At 41.4% G+C, this 20,437-nt stretch overlaps 2 protein-coding genes and 2 pseudogenes across 2 annotated transcripts; all 4 read right to left on the minus strand.

The window, feature by feature from the left end:
• Positions 1-940: 940 nt before the first annotated feature.
• LOC144649503 (adenine phosphoribosyltransferase-like) lies at positions 941-8,736 on the minus strand. Its single transcript, XM_078509009.1, has 5 exons — positions 8,623-8,736; positions 7,380-7,483; positions 6,686-6,819; positions 6,505-6,586; positions 941-2,167 (listed from the first exon to the last, which is right to left on the minus strand). The coding sequence occupies exons 1-5, from the start codon at positions 8,724-8,726 to the stop codon at positions 2,031-2,033; spliced, it is 561 nt and encodes a 186-aa protein (XP_078365135.1). The 5' UTR covers positions 8,727-8,736; the 3' UTR covers positions 941-2,030.
• Positions 8,737-10,840: 2,104 nt separating this feature from the next.
• LOC144652219 (C-signal-like) lies at positions 10,841-14,595 on the minus strand. Its single transcript, XM_078512230.1, has 2 exons — positions 13,685-14,595; positions 10,841-10,994 (listed from the first exon to the last, which is right to left on the minus strand). Exons 1-2 carry the CDS (start codon positions 14,441-14,443, stop codon positions 10,980-10,982), a joined length of 774 nt encoding a protein of 257 aa, XP_078368356.1. The 5' UTR covers positions 14,444-14,595; the 3' UTR covers positions 10,841-10,979.
• Positions 14,596-16,357: 1,762 nt separating this feature from the next.
• LOC144649504 (C-signal pseudogene) lies at positions 16,358-17,576 on the minus strand (annotated as a pseudogene).
• Positions 17,577-17,703: 127 nt separating this feature from the next.
• LOC144649505 (C-signal pseudogene) lies at positions 17,704-20,353 on the minus strand (annotated as a pseudogene).
• Positions 20,354-20,437: the final 84 nt, after the last annotated feature.

Genomic DNA, 20,437 nt, shown 5'->3' on the forward strand with positions numbered 1-20,437 from the left:
AGTGCACCGCTTTACCTTCTTATCCGTTCTCCTACTCTGCTCCTTTCTGCTCGTTCAGTCGCTCAGATCTGACCTTAAGTTGCTTCTCCGTCATTCTCTATAGTTGGCACTAGTAGATGATCTTCTTCGACGACAGCCCACTTATATGATTACCAACAGAGTATACTTACTACTGTGTGGAACGCAAAAGATAGCCCCCCTCTCTAGCTCAAGAGCAAGGGGGCGGGGGAGAGAATAATGTGAAGGAGGAGAGGAGGTTGGTAGTGATAGAAAGGTGAGGAGCCCACCATCGACCAAGGGAGTGTAAGGAGAGGGGTGAGGAGAAGAGAGTTAAGTAATAGGGAGGAGAGAGGGATAGAGGTAGGTGGGGGAGAGGGAGGGTGGCTGGAGGGGGGGGGGGGCCGGGGGAGAGAGGAAGAAGAGAGGGGTCCGGGGAGGTAGGGAGGGGAAGGAGAGGAGGGGGGGGGATGGGGAAAAAAAAGAGAAGAGAAGAGGAAAAGAGAAGAGAAGAGAGTAAAGAAGTGAAGGGAGTGGAGAGAAGAGAAAGAAGAAGAGGAGAGGAGGGAGAAAAGGGAGAGGAGGAGACAAAAAGAAGGGTAGGAATGTGTGAGAGAAATAGGGAGGGGAGAAGGAGATGATGGCAGGGAGAGGAAAAAAGGAATGAGAGGAAAGAGAAGGAGGGAAAATGAAGAGAGAAAAGAAGAGGGAAAAAGAAGGGGAGATCAAAGAAAAGAAAAGAAAAAAAAAAAAAAAAGAGAAAGAAAAAAGAACGCAGAAAGGGGAGAAAAGGAGAAAGGGGAAGGAAAGGGAGGTGGGGGGGGGGGGCAAACAAAAAAAAAACGAAAAGAAAAGGAGATGAGGAGAAGAAAAAGAGGGAAGAAATTGAGTGATGCAAGCACATACACTTTAAAGTAGACAAAATTACAATTTGATATAAAAGACAAAAAGAAAAATTCCTAAAGCTAAAAAATTACAATTAATATAAAAAGACAAAAATTCCTATAGCTAAAATAATATTAAAAGCTACTATTGGTTGCATCTTGACCTAAGAATGTACGTTCTGACTTCCCTGCAGAAAATTTTGAAATCGCTACAAGTTCTTAGGTTGGCAGGTAGGTTATTGAAAACGCTGGCAGACATGTCCTGGAAGGTTCCATGTTCTAAGGGAACTAAGCAGTTGGCGCTAAGCAGTAGTTGGTGAAAGTAAACATTGTGTCTTTTTGTAGGTGACACTAGTATAGCCCCGGTACCGGTGACATAAGTAAAAAATCTTGGGTCCTGGCTCGATGAAAATAATGACCTTGAATGGTGACTCACATAAATAGGCTGCATCTTTCCATCTGTACAACATAAGGCGTATTAAGAACTACCTAACTAGTGAGGCTAAACAGTCCCTTGTTCACGCCATCATCATGGGTCGCGTTAAGAATAACGTAATAGTTTGCTCTTTAATAGACCTGCTTCACGTATACAGAATTGCGCATGCAGTCCGATTTGTCTGTTGAGCACTTAAATTTAACCACATCATAACACCTAAAAAGTCTGCACTGGCTTCCGGTATGTTTTGAATGAATGAATGTTTATTTCCCATGAAGTAATACAAGTACGTTATAGAAAGTATACCAATACAGTAACTTGGGAGGAAAACTATAGAAACCCTCACGGGCTTTTACAAATTTGTCTCCCTTCAGTAAGAACTATTAAAAATACATTCGATCTGTAGCCGTCATACAGGCATCTAATAAATAAGATTACAGTAGTAAGATCTTATACATGTACATGTGTAATATTAATATCACTGTAAATAAGTATTTCTATATTGTTATTTTTATTTAAGACTATATTATATAATTTGTATGTATATTTTATAAATATAAGCAAATTATATAGGTTGGATGTACATGTTAGGCGCATTTGATCATATTCGCACGCTAATTTGCGCCGAATAAGTGATAAATAATTATTATTACTATTATTAAATTTATTATTAATCATATTTATATGAATCAGTCTGTTTTCAATCTCACTGTCTAAAACTGCACTAGAGAAAAGCAAGGAGCAGGCACTTTGCTCCTTCCGTTAAGTTCCAGCAGTTCAACTATCAGGACACATTGCAGCACCTCCCCACCAGCCTCATGCACCAGTTGACAGGCTGCTTGAAGGGTGCCTGTCAAAAAAAGTTAAGCAACAGTTCAAAAGGCCATTTCCGAGTTACCCTTTGCCTCTGTTTCAAAACGAGTCTACGTGCGAAACCATTCAAATGAAAATTAGTTTAATTTGCATGAAAATTGTCCTGAAGGTGAAACTCATTTTCATATGAATGGTTTCGCACGTAGACTCGTTTTGAAACAGAGGTAAAGGGTAACTCGGAAATGGCCTATTCCTTGTTCAAAGTACCTTTCAGACAGGATCCTGCCTCTGAGGGAGATGCCCACAGTAAGTAACATGACAGTGACAAGCTGATATAACAGTTTTACTGTAAGGTACTAAGCCAAGGAGCACAGGGAGGAAGGCATGCTTGCATAATGGTTAGTGCAAAGGATTAAGAGATCAGGGTTCAAACCCTTGTAGGGGTCATTGTGGTGTGTTCTTCGGTAGGATTCTTTACATTAACAGTGCCTCTCTCCACCCTGGAGTGTAATTGAGTACTTGCAGTTTGTTGGGGCAACCTTACAGAGTGTCGGAGAGTAATCTGTGAAGGACAAGCCTCCCATCCGGGGGGGGGGGGGGGGGCAAAACAGTCAATTCCCTCTAAGTCGGACACTACACAGGGTTCAAATGTCCGCCTTATTGAGGTGTCCACCTTATAGAGAGTCGAGGTTACGTGACGCTAGTAATTCTGAGATAATATAGTGTGTGTAGTTGTGGCGATGTTATCGCCACCTCTTCGTGCCCGATCCATCTTCATCTTCGTATCTTTATTTCTACAGATAATGGCTGTGTGTTAGTCTGATGGTACAATTCCTCGCTTGATATTTGATTTGGCTAGAAGACTTTGTATCTTTCTTATGCATTACCTGTGAAAGGTATCCAGTTTGTTCAAGTCGGGTGGTGATTCTCCACGTCTCTGCCCTCAATAGGACGGCCACTACATTGGCGTTAAAAATGCACAGCTTAGTTTTAGAGCTGTACTTTGGTGATTTTCAACTGAAAGGGGCTGTAGAGTAGCAAAAGTGTTTCTTGCTAGAACCAGTCTTCGCTTGATGTCTGCCTCCGTTCCACCTTGCTTGTCTAGTATTGCACCAAGGTATGGGAATCCTTCGACGTCTTCCGGTTGGTTGCCTTCAACAGTGATGCATGGGGTTGCCCTTCTCATCGGTTTGCAATTCAGGCGCATGGTCGTGGTTTTGCTGGGGTTAAAGCTAAGCCCAACAATCTCAGCCGTATCTTGGAGGCAGGATGTCTTCTCCTGTATGTCGTTATGTCTGCTTGCTAAGAGTGTTATATCGTCTACGTAGTCCAGATCTTCTTGAACGGTGGCGAGGTTCCAACGCAGCCTTCTTCTTTTATCAAGCATGTTTCTCATTACCCAATCAATCACAATCACAGAGATGAAGCCAGACATGAAACAGCCCTGCTTCACACCACTTCTCACCTCAGTCTGATGTTCTTTTGCCCTAAAGGACGCAGCTTGAGATCTGATCGTACAAATCTCTGATGATGTTGATGTACATGCTAGGAATGCCGTATTCCTGCATTATGGCCCATAGCTTCTCTCTGATGATGCTATCAAAGGCTTTCCTGAAATCAACGAAGTTCATGTAAATGGTATGGGGGCCTGCCATTCTACACGCTGCTCAAAGATGTTTCTGAGTGTGAATATCTGTTCCATTGTTCCCCTTCCTTTTCTGAATCCAGCCTCTTACTGACGCAGCTTCTCACCTACACCCTTCTTAATTCTGACAATTAAAATTCTGCAGAAGATCTTCGATGGCACTACTAGGAGAGATATACCACGGTAGTTGTCACATATGGTCAACTTCCCTTTCTTCGGGATTTTTACACTAAGCGACCTTCTTCAGTCTGATGGGACCTTCTGCTCCGCCATGATCTTGTTGAAGAGCTCATGGAGTTTCTTAATTGCAGTGACTTGCGTGCACAAAAGCATTTCTGCACTGATGGAGTCCATTCCTGGGCATTTCCTGTTCTTTAGTCGTGGAATGGCACCTCTTATCTCAACTTCCGATATTTCTGATGTTTTTATTGCTGGTAGTTGCTGTGCAGAAACAGGGCCAATGTTACTTGGCATATCAGTACTTGCAGAGTCTACGTTGAGCACACCATCAAAATGCTCCGTCCATCTTTTAAGGATTTCTTTGCGGATGGTCGTCAATGTGTTTCTCTTTGCCAGAAAAATCTGCTTGGTCAGCTGGTGGAGGTCACTGATGTTGTTGCCCCTAGCTGCATCATCCCCTTCTTCCGCGATGTTGTCCACCATTCTTCTTTCATCAGCCCGTGCACTCGCTTTTACCTTCTTATCCGTTCTCCTGTACTCTGCTCCTTTCTGCTCGTTCAGTCGCTCAGATCTGACTCTTCTCAGTTGCTCTTTGATCTGCCTTCTCTCGTCCATTCTCCTATATGTTTCGGCAATATTTCCAGTCAGACTTGATCCTTCTCCTTTCTCCGACGACAGCCTCTTCACTCTCATTATATGCATTTTTCAACTGCAACCAGCAATGTTCAATACTGTCATCCTCACTACTGTCCTCATTGTTGGCCAACGCCTCAAATATGTTTTGGACTTCAATTCAGAACTGCTCTTTGACTTTCTGGTCCCTAAGTTTCATTGTGTCATACAGTTTCCTCCCTCCCCTTCTCTCCCTCTTAGCTCTGCACAATTTCAGCCTCACTCTTGCCAGTACAAGGTGATGGTCGTTGCTGGCATCTGCCCCTCTAGTCGCTCTGGTGTCGAGCAGAGACCACCTGTATGTATCTTCTATTAACTATGTTGTGGTCAATCTGGTTGCGATCATGGCCATTTGGTGAGATCTCGGTGAATTTGTGAATATCCCTGTGTTTTAACAGCTAGTGTTCCACTGATGACAAAGTCGTTTAGTGCGCATAATTCTGCCAGCCTCTCACCATTCTCATTCATCATTCCTATTCCTTGCCCTCCAATGACTCTCTCCCATCCTTCATTGTCTTCGCCAAATTGGTATTGGCGTCCCCCATAACAATCAGCATGTCATGCCTGGTTTTTCTTTCCCCTTCATTTTGCAGCTGTTCGTAGAATTCCTCTTTCGTTCCTTATTCAGCATCATTAGTTGGTGCGTAGTTCAGTATTACTGTGATCTATGTGTATCGTAATTGAATCTAGCACTCATAATCCTGCCGCTGTCTGGGTTCCATCTTAGCAGTGATGTTCTTGCTTCTTTCTTCAGGACTAGACCCATTCCTCTCTGGTGTTCTTTCTCTGATCTAGAGTACAGGATGTATTCACCTGTACTGTTCTTCAGTTCCCCAAACCCAGTCCACTGATCTCATTTCACTCAGTCTGAGTATGTCCAGTCTATACTTCCTGAACTCATTCCCTACATTGGCTGTTTTCCCACCTGGAACAACGTCCTAAGAGTTTACATTGGTGATGTGAGAGTTGTAGGCTTCTGGATTTCTCTCGGCTTTCTCCATAAGCCGTTATACTTGCAGTTTCGGGATTCCAAGAAAGGAAATCGTCGTTGCGTGTGCTGCATGTTGCCTGCCTGTATCTGTGGTTGGATCTTGCTAATTCTCATATGGTTTCCGTAATCAGACTTTTATTCCACTGTGTAGGGTGATTAGCCCTACGCCAAACCCCCAACCTGGAGGGCCATTGACTCTCCTTCTGTCTGGCTTCTACCCTTTAACCTGCCCGCCATGATTGAATCTGCCAGGAATATTGCAATCCCAGCCGGTATAGCTCTCGAGGTAAAGGAAGCAAACAAGCTCCCCTGCCACTTCAAGGAGACAGTCCACGACGGGAGAGCATCCAGGCTACCCAACAATTTTCCAGTACCCATTTAAACTCCTGTGTGGAGAGAGGCATTATGCAAGTAAAGTTTCCTGTCCAAAAACACAACACAATGCCCCTGGCCAAGGCTAAACCCCAGCCCACTTGACCTGGAGCTTTGCATAGGGCTTTCATTAATTTTTTTTAAGCAGCCGTGACATTGAAGTTATCACCCATAGCATTTTGCTTTGTGTAACATAACACCAGCTGACATCTTCAGATGTGACATTGAGTGAGCCTAGCCATAACAGTTGCTACGGGTTATGGTCCTGCAGTGCTCTTACCATTAGGCCACAAACCAAGCCTATTAGTATTAAACCACTTGGGCATGCAGCATTCATTCTTTTTAACTTTGATTAGTTAAGCACTTTAGTATATATTTATTTTAATAAGTATATATAGAGAATGAAGAGACAGTGTTGTCTGTTTGCCCAGGCTATATAAGAGAAAAGTACATCCTGTAATGCAACAAGAGCACATAAATGTCACACATGATAAAGCATCATATCTGGACTCACTCCCAGTTGCAAGGTCATCATCAAGTACAACAACTTTCTGTCCTTTGTGGATGGCATCTGCTTGCATCTCAAGAACATCGTCCTTTAAAGAAATCTTATCTTTAAACCTTGCACTAGAGTAATAATAGTGTTAATTTGCAGTAATACAGTATAAGCAAAGAAAAGCAAAACAGATACTCGCTTTTCTATATTCTTTTGTAGATGAAACCTTGATTGTAGGCCCAGGCAATTTTCCCGACTTGCGTACTAGAAGAAAAGGCACATTTAGACTCATCGACACAAGAGGACCAAACAAAAACCCTCTGGCATCAAGACCTGCAAAACACAAGATGAGAAAATAAAAACACTGACTGTAATTATTCCTCCAATACTTGTTAGCAATCCTATGATCTACAAAGTAGGTACACCTGCTCCAATGTTTGTTGGCATTCCTGTGGTATATAGGTTCACCTGCTACAATGTTAGTTGGTGTGTCTGTGGTCTACAGTTCAGGTGCAATTCCTGGTATTTTCTCGATGAAATGCCCCTGGCATTTATTTCAAACTCAGTCTGGTTGGCCCGGCATTTATTTGACTCCTGCAGTTTATTCAAGCCCAGTGTTTATGAAGCAAGGGTTTTTATTCATTCTTTTTGACACATATATATCTTGCTAATATACCTACAGCTTATTTAATATGCCTTGGACATATACCTGAGAGGCCTATTTCAACTCCACCTTGGAGACCCCAGCGTTTATTCAGGGTATGTGGTACACTTAAAATGGTTTGCTTATACCAGTAAAGAGATTATAACTCTGTTTGCAAATCTGAAACTTCAAACAAAGGTATGACTTTGGCTAAAAAGTAATGCAAATTGAAAAAGGATTTAACACTAACCAACAATAGCATCAATCTTTTGGAAGTTTTTCCGTAAATGATCTGTTAGAAGATCTGTAACTATTCTCAAAGCATTACAATCTTTTAAAACTGGGCAAATGTCCCTAAAGACAAAAACATTTATTTATCACTTGTAATCTAATATAAATATTTATGAAAAAAAGTAAATAACATTGTCTCCATTATCTACTGACACATTAAAAAAATATAAAAATACAATTCACTAAGTCAATTTACACCCTCTCCTGTCACCCCTGGAAAAATAAAGGAGAGAAAAGGGAGGTCTTAACTTCAATGGGGAACAGGATCATTTAACGCGGAGGGGGCGGGGGGTTCAAACCAAATTAACAAAATCTATAACCTCATTAGAATTTTTAACCAAAACAGATCAAAAGCCGTATCATATAGATTCTTGGTTTTAGGCCATCGTAACTTGATTAAAAATATAATACAGACAGCGGTGATAAACATTATGAAAAATCGCATTTTACTAAACTTGACGTTTCGTATGCTAAGCTACATACACTTTCAAAAGTATGACCATTAAAAATTTGGCGACTATTTATATATTGTTGTCTCAGTCCAGGTTCCATACCCCTTTCATAACAATATATAAATAGTTGCCAAATTTTTAACAGTCATACTTTTGAAAATGTATGTAGCTTAGCATACGAAACGTCAAGTTTAGTAAAATCCGATTTTTAATGTTTATCACCGCTGTTTGCATTATATTTTTAATCAATATCAAAAGCCATTATCCATACCCAGGCCCCCCTAGACCCAGGTCAGAGGTTCCTTCAGTGGGGCAGGGTGGGGGGGGGGGGGTGCGAAAAATAAAAAAGGGCCTCTGCGGTGAAGAGAACAACTGCAGCTGCTAGCTTACAGTCCTTGCCGGCAAGCTCACCCGGACAGATTTCCGCACAGCCCCATACATTAATTATGTATGCGACTATTTTATACTATCACTATACACAAACAGCAATCATGAAAAGAACGAGTCCGTCAGAATATTGAATGCATAATTAATGTATGGGGCTGTGCGGAAATCTTGCCGCTCACCCCTCCCGGTTTTTTTTTTGGAACTTATACTTCTTACCAAAGGCAATCTTGGGATGGAGCAAACCTTTACAACCGCAAAATTTACATAAGCTTAAAAATCTTCGAGCACACGATCAGCCGGTTTTTTTATGTTCGCGTTTTGCACGCGCGGGCTGCACGCCCAGATTTATATAAACAAACTCACCTGAAAATGATACCAGGTGAAGGAAAATCTGGAAATGGTCTGATAAGCGATTTCACGTATTCTAGCGCCTTTTCCTGATCGCTGTAATTCCCCGATTCCTCCATGTCGAAACAGTGTCACGAAACAACCAGCCCGCGGGCAACCTCGTTCCCAGGGCTTTTCCCTTGGTGATTTGGAACATCACCAAGGGAAAAACCCTGGGAACGAGGTTGGCCCGCGGGCTCATTTTTCCGAACTTGTGTTTCACCCCCACCCCCACCCCCAGCGTCCGCCTGATTCACCGCCAGCTTTCCAGGGCTTACTGACCTCCAGTTCTTATACTTTCTTTCCTTTTTTTTTTTATTTTCTTTTTCAAACTTTCCAATGAGTATCCTCATCACTTTTAGCACTGCAGTGGCCCCGGTCTTGGAGTACCCATGGAGGAGGAGGGGGTGGTATGGTAGAAAAAAATTGTATTAGTGTGGATCATTGACTCATTACAAAGAGGGTGGTGCTAAAGCGTTTTTCGTGATCCGTGAAATGCCTATTTTTATTTCTTGTGAATTGTGAAATGGCTATTTTTTCTCGCGAAATGATATTTGGTTACATAGCCACAAATCAACAATCCACTTTTTTTATTGAGAATTCAAAATGGACTGTTGTTGTTTCTCCAGGGAAATTTATGTGTTTGACTAAACCATAATTCTTTCTCCTTTCCAAAAAAATTTCCAATAAGGGTTTGTAAACAAGACAACAACAGTTAACTGCATGATCATTGAATTTTATAGTCACAAGCGGCATCCCATAATCTTCAGTCAGTCTTTTATTTTGGCCAAGCATTCCTGCTGGCAATAGGAGTTTCCCCATTCCCCAAGGGAATAAACTTCAGTTTTGAATATTCCATAACCAATCACGGTGTGGTGGCCTAATGGTTAGCACACTGGATTGAGCGGTCCAGGTTTGAGCCCTGGCTGGGGTCACTGTGTTGTGCCTTCGGTGAAGCACTTTTTTCTCATAGTGCCCCTCTCCAGACTCGTACCGTCGTTACTCGTTTTTTCGTTTTTGGCTACGTTCGAAGAGGATGATGGGAAGGACGTATACTAAGTTCGTCCTTCCCTTGATGCCTTGCGCGCTGCTGAACAAGCAAGAGAAGCGACTGGGTACAAGTCTTGCCCCTCTCTACGTATACCCAAGTGTATAAAATAAATAGGAACTGCCAAATTTAATGCTGGGGGTAACCCTGTGATGGACTAGCATCCCATTTAGGGGAAATACCCCTAGTCTCTTCATGCTACTGAAACCGGGACCTCTTGTAGGCGAAGACTTTACCTTCACTCATGGTGCAAAGTCTTATTGCAGTTTTTAGTGAAATGCAAACTCTTACATTCAATCATCAACCAACGGTTTGCGCTTTTTGCTGCCGTCAATCATCTTAGCAGACCTCTCGGGAAACAGAAGATCACTTCAACCGGGTCAAAAGGTCACGTCTGTCAGTTGTGATTGGTAGATTTCAATCCATTTTGTTTGTTTCTGTTTTTTACGGTTCGTTGGCTGTCGGCATAATTATGATTGATGGCAGAAAAAAAGCAATTGATAGTTGGATTTTGAGGCTACGTTTACACGGACACGGTTTCATTTGTAACCGCATCGAAAGCGATGCGGTTACGCCTTTCGTTTACACGGCACCGATCGAGACCACTACTGTAACCGGGTCGTTTTGAAAACGCTGTCAAAAGTGGAGCGTTTTCAAAACGATACGGTTTCGTTGTCGTGTAAACGGTCAAAAACGGCGAAACCGCATCGATTTGAAAACGGCCATGTATTTTGGCACGAACTGGCTGGCTTGCGAAGGGTAAACATAGTGAAACAAGCTTAGAGAGCAGCGCTTGCTTATACAATCACATTCGAAAACAGTCGGAAAATCGTTAAATAGGCTCCGTGTAAACACTTCGAAACCGTGTCGTTTTCGATGCGGTTTCGAGGTCATGAAACCGTGTCGATTGATAACCGTGTCCGTGTAAACGTAGCCTGAATTTCAGAGTTCGCTTTTCGCTGAAAACCGCAATAATTGTACTAATTGCCACCAGAGGACTAATCTGGCAATGGCAAAGTTCAGCTGCTAGCTAGGTGCTTCATATGCATGGCAAAAATTTTAATATAATATGCTGCTACAAAATTTCAAAATTTCCTACAGTTACAAAACTACATAAGCAAACTATGCAATAACTATTATTAATCTACGTCTATTTTATATACAAGCTGATTAAGAGCACATCTTATGAGCTCTGCCTACTGTATAATGCCATTTTCATTGCAAACATACAAATAAAAAAATGTACATAAAATCTGTTTATGAGAATTTGAAGTAAATGTCCACTCTACCAAGGTATGATCTTTCCATTGAAGCCCGGCGTATCAAATCGAACGTTCGGTTTTCGAACTCAATCGAACGCAATCGAACTTAATCGAACGATTAAATTCGATTTTGTTCGGTTATCGAACGAAATCGAACTCACAAAAAATAAATGCAAATCGAACCAAATCGAACCTTCTATAAAGTCCGATGACGTTCGATTTAGTTCGGTCGTCGAACGACACCAAAGCGAGCGACTTACGTCGTATGACGATATGATCTGAGATTGTTTGTTTGTTGCCATTTAAAAATTTTCATTAAATATTCTTACAATCATTAAAAGAGTCCAAAAAGCCATTGTTATATGAGAAATATAAATACTTTGTTGTAATCAATATGCTCTTTAAACTCAACATAATTTCAATAATAGATAAAAAATAAAAAATAAAAATAAAAAAAGATAAAAATCCCTCGAAATGAAACGACTTTTATGGTTTGGATCGGTTTTATATCAATTTGTTGCTCAAAAGTTGCCAAAGAAGGCAAAAGTTGCCCTAGGTTGCTGGTACTACAAAAAGTTGCTCAAGACGCTAAAAGTTGCTCAAAAGTTGCTGAGCACAATCTATTTATGCCTAGTCCGAATGCGTAGCACCAATTTGTGGTGCCGAAGGGAAACGCTATGCCCCAACCTCTTTGTGATTGGATACAATTGAACAATCGTCGTTCAAGATTTTGTTTCGTGGATAGGGAGGCAAAGGCAAAACCAATACTCAATAGTATAGGGAGTGATATCAATAGTGCGACACAACCTTAGGACCCTCGCGCAAATGGCAATTACGATGGCGATGCCGGAAGCGATGCAGTATCATTTAAATATGTGTCGTTGTAACTTGTATGCGTCGGTAAAAGGAGTGCGTAATTGACGTCTGTTTATTTACTTCCAAATACACTCTTCCCGAAACACCGCTCCCACAAACAATGAAAACCTTTTTCCCTTGCTTTAGTAGTCAACTGTTGATAGCCTTCACCACAAAAGATTTCCCTGTTCCTCCCTCTCCAGTTACAAGAATATTGTGCCCAGCTTCGGCTAGGTGTAGGATTTCAGATTGTTCAGAAGTTAAGGTTTCGAACCTAGAAAATGAGGACTATTTCGGTGATTGCAGCCATAAATGTTTAAAACATCAAAAACAGAAAGAAAAATAAAGGAACTCAAACACGAGTACCTTGCCATATTCGTATGTCGCGAAAAAATCCCACTTTTCCGCAAACTCGCGATCGCCTACATTTTCTGCGCTACGAAAGTCGTGACGGAACTTCGCGGGGTTTTCCCATACAGCTGGACCTTAACAAAAGAATAGCAAATCACAACAACAGTTTTGCACGAGAGTTTCACATGTGGGTGTATTGTTTTGCAATCTCTGTAAAACAACTAGGTGAGATGACTAAAGCCTGATATTTTTTAGGGCTGTAAAATATTTTTTTTCGTTGAAAAATGAACGCTGACTTTTATTTGAAGCTAGCTAGCTTCAAATAAAAGTCAAAATTGCCATATTTTGCGCGAGGGTCCTAAGGTTGTGTCGCACAATTGACGTCACTCCCTATACTATTGAGTATTGGTTTTGCCTTTGCCTCCCTATCCACGAAACAAAATCTTGAACGACCATTGTTCAATTGTATCCAATCACAAAGAGGCTGGGGAATAGCGTTTCCCTTCGGCACCACAAATTGGTGATACGCATTCGGACGGCTTAAAATTTTTGGATACCCGTTTTCGTTTGAGGGCTTGTTCCGGACCGTTTGGATAAATTTTCGATCAAATGATACGAGAAGATTCGTCAAGCCTTCCTCTTTTCTGGTGCGTAGTTTGAAAGCTGTGCGATGGGATTATCAGGTCGAAAATCGGTTCGGCGCTGGAAGTGTTCTACTTTGGAGCTGTTGGAGTTTCCACCCTTTCCATATAATTAGATGTATAGTAAACAGCGAAAGCAAAATACCCTTCAATCGATTCAAATTCGCCATTTCGAGCCAAAAGAACGACACTACACAAAAGGTAGGAAACTTAACACTTTATTGAGCACAAATTTGTTAATGTTTTGCACCATTTTACGCAATTTTACAAACCATTCGGTAAATTCCATACATTCTCTATAAAAATGTAAATGTGCACAGTCCAAACACAAACAGTTTGTCTGGGGCCCCTGTGGTGCAGTGCTATATTGTTTGATCATATAAAGTTATAATTCGCAAAATGTTATTCTAAAATACGGTTTCCACTTGATACGATACGCCGATACGCCGGGGGTTGTATTTGAGTATTTATAATTAGATCCCTCATACGAGTTTATAAATGGCTTACTACGTATTCCCGGGCGTATTAGATTGCTCGAATATTATGTTTTGTTTCTTTAGGATCAAAAAAGACAAAGATTTTACGATACCGTGTCCAGTCACTTATTCCAAAACCATTTAAGGAATAATCATTAACTTTTTACTTGCTCATTAGGTTCCAATTTCGTTATTTTATATTTTAGCTACAAGTTCGATTTCCGAACTTAATCGAACGCTTAATTCGATTTCGTTCGATTTGGTTCGGAAATCGAACTCACAAAAAAAATTGTTGTCCGATTTCGTTCGATGACCGAACAAAATCGAATTTAATCGTTCGATTAGATTCGATTTCGTTCGATTGAGTTCGATGAAAAATTTGTTCGATTTCGTTCGATTTGATACGCCGGGATTGAAGGCAATAAAACTTCCACTTTTTGACTCGTCCAAAGAACCGATCTGCGATATCAATCCCGAGACTGATTCTTGGGTAGTTTCGGTTCCATGTTCTCCCCCCATGTCTGTTTTCACCCAGCCTGGGTGTAACGCAACCGCCAGGATACCATCACTTGCTAGATCAATGCTTAGTGACTTGGTGATCATATTGAGCGCTGTTTTGCTGGCTCGATAAGGGTAATACTGAGGAAAGATTGTGCCTGGAGTGTTCTCGCCTATCGAAGAAAGTAAGGATGACATATTCGCGATGCAAGTTTTGGCTTCTTTGCCTTTTTGAGAAGATGCACGGCGAAGAAGAGGCAGGAACGCTTTGGCCAACATCAAAGGAGCTACAGCGTTTGTTTTGAAATCACTGATCATGCTTTCTGTGGTGACTTCGTCTAGTGTAAGTCTAGTCGCGACCCCAGCGTTGTTAAATAAAAGATCCAATCCACGGCCTTCCAGCATTTTATCCACCTCGGATACAACTCGACTGAAACTTTCAAAATCGTTCATATCCATTTCCATCACGTGAAGATTCTTGTTGCCTTCGGCGAGTGATTTCAGCTCTGAGGCGCGCTCCAGCGACCTACAGGTGGCAAAGATATGCTCTGGAGGAGTAGGAAGGCTTAGAAACTGCTTTACAAATTCTAAACCGATTCCTCGGTTGCAGCCCGTTATAAAAATGGACTTGAAAGGCCACGAATGGGAACAACTCACAGCCGCCATGTTGAGAACAGTGACAACGCCCAGTTTATGGGGCCTTCCAAGGGACGCGGACTATTCTCGTACCCCTGAGTCTTGGCGACACAGAAATTAGTAAACAAACAGAGACAAGAACTAATTACGAACTGAAACGCGACAGCCCACACACAGGGGGCCCTCACATCAGATAAGAGATGAATAAAAGATAAATCCGTCGTGGAGCCTCTTGGGGGTCCTCTTTCGTGCACTATTTTCTCGGTTCCAGACCTCGCACCAACTGACCGCGTATAATTTATTTGGTTTCAGACAAGCAACCAGCAGACGTCCCAGGAGACCGCGTATAGAGGCTTCAAATGGCTGCTTCATGAGAAGACGTGACGAGACCCTCTTATCTGAAGTGAGGGCCCCTGTGGGGACACAATAAGCGCTAAAATAAAAGTAGGTCCGCAATGCACACAAAAGGTGGACTTTCCTTTGCATAAAACCTGATAACGGGAATTAGAGTCCAGAGTGATTATTATAGGGGGTCATTCAGTCCGCATAACACCAAGGTTTTTTCTTCCTAGACCTCAAATTTCTTTTATTTTCTGCTGAGAATGAGACCGCCATAAATATCATGACTGTAGACCGACAGAAAATAAAGAATGTGTCCGCAGACCGACGCTGGAAATCTGCCTAATCTGCCAGAGAATAATCGTAGACCCTCAGTCCATGCACAGTAGTCAGCAGTCACTTGAGACCCCAGCAATTCAATTTGATCCAAACTGAGTTTCAAAATGTCAAACAAACTTATCAATCAATCAACTTTTTCAAGGTTGATGGAAGAAAAAAAAATAAAACTGCACTTTTACATTAAAGGTCATTGCCCTGAAATAGAACTGAACACAATTTTTTAACCAAACTTCGCCTATTGGTTTATTACTTTAAGGGAACTTAAATTTTGAAATAAAAAAGGGGGGTCACCAGATTCGTTTAGGAGCAGGAAGACCTTGTATATTCCATATAATTCCTTTAAAATTCCTCTTCGAGTACTAGTAAAGTACACGTTTTTAGCGATAATTTATTTTTTAAACACAAGAATTGATCTGTTTTCATTTCACAGAAAGAACTTGATCGCTACACCCAAAATATGTGAAAAAATTGATAGGTCACCAGACTCGTTTACGAGAAAGCGACAATTTACTTCTCTCGCGGACTAAGCCACATAGAAAAAAGCCGCCATTTTGTTTATGTGCGCGCGCTCGCGCGCGCTTATTACGCGTAAAATTATGCGCAGTAAGGATGCGCAATGCAATACAGGGCAATGACCTTAAAAGAAACACATCTTGCAATTTACCTTCTCAAACTCATTAATAATTCAGCAAGTTAAAACAAAGAAAATCACAGCCATGAAAGAGGTTCGGACACCCGGTCATTCGGATACCTGGTCTTAATCAGCATAATTTTTTTAAAATTTTATTTCTCCGTTTACTCCACGGTTTTTGTTTCGATCAAGAAGATTATATCAAACACTCCAGACAGTGTTTCATTGGCTATCCAAACACCTTGAATTTCATCAAGAATACTCTGCTGCACGTTGTATTTTCAACAGTCTTCTCAGTTCAGTATATCCGATGAAACGCTATCGCTCGTGTTTGATATATTACATTGGGCCAAAATAAATTTAAAACATCAGTCCCTAGCTGTTTGATCAGCCCTGCATTTAAAGTTTGTTTAGAATTCTATAAAGTATTTTGTATTACTATACAGTACATCATCTAAGTCAAGATATTCTTCTGGAGGTCAAATAAATCTTGAACCACACTCATTTAGGAATTTCATTCAAATTATCTACCAAGCATCCCTGCCCCATCAGATTTCCCCCATTCCCTTCACCCCTGTCTCCCAGTCCCCAGGGAACAAACTTCAGCTTTGGATACAAATTTATTATGAGTTCATTTTATTTAGGTCTTCCTACTGTACTATTTTTTCACTGCCAATGCACAAACAATCCAAACCCTTTGGGCTTAGTGTCTTGTGTGTTATTCAGTTCAGAGTTTATTTAAAAATAGACCGCTTTGAGCGCTTATTATTGCTTCCTGGGAACTTCAACTTTGCTGCCTGAAGTCTGTCTAGTTATCAAAAATTGAAAAACCTACAGCTAACTGTGTTAGAATAAATGTCTAAAACTTTTGGAATTTGGAATATGACCATGTTACTTTACAACAAATGTGGCTACCTTGTCACTTCATGACCTTACGTAAGGTCTTACACGAAGTACTACCCAGCGCCAAGTTCTACATAGGATACTCCCGTGTTACCATGACGTGACTGTCACGTAACACAAGTCAAAAACTGCAAGTAGCATGTACATGTCTACTCTACCAAGGTAGGGCCTTTCCACTAAAGTCAAAAAATCCTCCATTTTTTGACTCGTCCAAAGAACCAATCACCGTTACCAATCCCTCAACTGATTCTTTGATGGTTAGTGTTGCATTTTGTCCCCCCATGTCTGTTTTCACCCAGCCTGGATGTAACGCAACCGCCATGATACCATCACTTGCTAGATCAATGCTTAGTGACTTGGTGATCATATTGAGCGCTGCCTTGCTCGGTCGATAAGGGTACATTGTGCTCCAAGTGTTCCCAGCAATCGAGCCAGCTCCGGATGAAATATTCACAATGAACGTTTTAGCAGAATCTGCACTGCTTTTTTGAGACGATGAACGGCGAAGAAGAGGCAAGAACGCTTTGGTCAACATCAAAGGAGCTACAGCGTTAGTTTTGTACACATCGAGCATGCTTTCTGCGGTGACTTCGTCGAGTTTAGATCTATCCATGACCCCAGCGCTGTTTATTAAAAGATCCAATCCACGGCCTTCCAGCATTTTATCCACCTCGGATACAATCCGACTAAAACTATCAAAATCGTTCATATCCATTTCCATCACGTGAAGATTCTTGTTGCCTTCGGCGAGTGATTTCAGCTCTGAGGCGCGTTCCAGCGATCTACAGGTGGCAAAGACATGCTCCGGAGGATTAGGGAGGCTTAGAAATTGTGAAATAAATTCTAAACCGATTCCACGGTTGCAGCCCGTTATGAAAATGGACTTGAATGGCCACGAACTGGAACTGCTCACTGCCGCCATGTTGAGAATAGTGCCCAGCCCTTCGTCTGTTTCAGCGAGGGAGTGGTGAGTGCCCGGGCGAGGTGCGGGAAGAGAGGAGCGGGGAAGGGGGGTCAGTGTTGTTGGATCTTTATCTTATATTTACAAGGAGGCCAGAGTTAAGATAGGCCTTTTCTTGCTTAAACAACTTACCGGAAACAAAGAAATAAAAAAAAAAAAATGATACAGTTTATAATGGCTTGGAAACAACTAACAACATGAGTGCAATCATGTTCAGTTAGCAAGTAGAAATCAAAGGCAAAGCAATCAGATTCATACATGTGTGACAGACTGTTAAACGAAAATCGTGTGTATGGCATCCTAAAGTACTAGAAAGACCAAAAGGTGACACCAGGTAAGGTTGTATGTTTTATTATAGCTTTTGTATGATATTTGGAGTTATTTTTCTCAACTTTATTTTAAATACATACATGTACAAGCTCTTGTAGTTCATCCATATAAACTGTCGTAGTACGCTTTGGTAACCTGTGCATGCAGCTATAAAATTTTGACATTTCCTACAACTACAAGCAAACTACAGAAACAAGTACATCTATATTGGATGCAAGCTTATTATGGGCTCATTTTATTTAGCTCTGCCTACTGTACTACAGTCGAACCTCTCCATACAGACACCTCTGTAATACGGCCACCTCTCTATTATGGACGATCCCCGATGTCCCAAAAAAATTATCATATGTTTTCTAATACAGACCCTCTCTAATACGAACAACGGACACTAAATGTCAGCCCCAGGGAACAAATTTATATAAACTTAACCACTTTATTACAGACACTCCAGTGATCATGCAATGATATTTTGCATTCGTAATGGCTATTTACTGTTTGTGGTTACAAAAACAACATTGTAACACTTTATTCATCTTTGATGTTTTCGAATTTCTTCGTAGTGATAATTTTTTTACCGGAAGCATTGCATTGCAGAACATATTGAGTTACTATTAACTAAATACTTTAAGCTGTTGATAAAGTCAAAAGTGACGTCATAGTGGTGACCTTTTTAAAACGGACACCTCTCTAATACAGACACTTTGGGCTGTCCCTTTAGTGTCCGTATTATAGAGGTTCAACTGTAATATTTTTCACTGTCAACGCAAGACATTAAACTGCAGGTAGTACATATCTTCTACATAGGATACTCTCATGTTACCATTACGTGACCGTCACGTCATACAAGTCAAAAACTGCAAGAAGCATGTACAAGTTAACCTGCGATCAGGCGTTATTTTTCTCGCGCTGGAGGGGTCAACGGAAAAATGAACGCCTGATACAATTACTTGTCGAGTCGTCTGTAAAAAGTCCAGAATCTGGACTTTTTTCTGATTGGTCAGAAAACAAAAGGCAACATTAAAACTCTATCCTGATTGGCTAATTGAGTTCAAGTCTAATTTCCGGTCCAAAAATGTCACACATAGATGATTGTTATCATAGCGGGCGTTGAACGGAATGAAGTAGAGAGCGAGTTCTTCTAGCTTTTAGAAAATCTCTCAAGAGTTTTGTTCACAAAACATTTAAAGACGAACAAAGGGAGTGTATTCGACGAATAGTTTGTGAAAGAAAATATGTTTTGGCGGTGCTTCCGACGGAATTCGGCAAGAGCGTGATCTATCACCAATGGTGTCGAAGATTATCACATCACACCACCAAAGACGCCAGACGATCGTGCCAGTGACGAAAACTACAACCTTGAAATGTCTAACCTGAGCCTTACACAAAATCAGCCTTTGCAGAAAACAAATTTTAAAAACCATCCGATCAGCTCGTTCAAAATGGTTATTCAAACACACGTTTGTGAGAGTAAAAATATAATTTGAAGGCGCTAATCACGCTTATCTGATGGCGTCGCCGACATTCTCGACGACGTTGACAGATACTTTAATTAGGGGGCGGCAGACGACTTCACAAGTAATTGTATCAGGCTTTCCTTTTTTCGCCTTCCCTCCGCCGCGAAAAAAAAGTAAGCCTGATCGCAGGTTATGTACAAGTCAACTCTACCAAGGTAGGACCTTTCCACTGAAGTCAATGAATCCTCCACTTTTTGACTCGTCCAAAGAACCAATCACCGTTACCAATCCTTGGACTGATTCCTTGATAGTTAGTGTTGCATTTTGTCCCCCCATGTCTGTTTTCACCCAGCCTGGATGTAACGCAACCACCATGATACCATCACTTGCTAGATCAATGCTCAGTGACTTAGTGATCATATTGAGCGCTGCTTTGGTTGATCGATAAGGATACACTCCACTAGAAGTGTTCTCAGCTATTGAAGCGAGTAGAGTTGAAATATTCACAATGGCAGTTTTAGCAGAATCTTCATTACTCGATGCACGGCGAAGAAGGGGCAAGAAGGCTTTGGTCAACAACAGAGGGGCAACAGTGTTAGTTTTGTAAATACTGATCATGCCTTCTGCAGTGACTTCATCGAGTGAAGATCTATCCATGATCCCAGCGTTGTTTAATAACAGATCCAATCCACGGCCTTCCAGCATTTTATCCACCTCGGATACAACTTTTCCGAAGTTTTCAAAATCGTTTACATCCATTTCCATCAAGTGAAGATTCTTGTTGCCTTCGGTAAGTGATTTCAGCTCTGAGGCGCGCTCCAGCGATCTACAGGTGGCAAAGATATGCTCTGGAGCATTAGGGAGGCTTAGAAATTGCTTAACAAATTCTAAACCGATTCCTCGGTTGCCGCCTGTTATGAAAATGGACTTGAATGGCCACGAAGAGAAACTACGCACTGCCGCCATGTTGACAAAAGTACGACCCAGCCCTTCCAGGTCGTCGCCCTTTGTCCGTTTTAGCGAGGGAGAGGTGGGGAAGAACGAGTCAAAGAGTCGGGGGAGGGGGA

The sequence above is a fragment of the Oculina patagonica genome, chromosome 4 (assembly GCF_052425735.1).
Source record: "Oculina patagonica isolate OP01 chromosome 4, crgOcupat, whole genome shotgun sequence".
Classification (NCBI taxonomy): Eukaryota; Metazoa; Cnidaria; class Anthozoa; order Scleractinia; family Oculinidae; genus Oculina; species Oculina patagonica.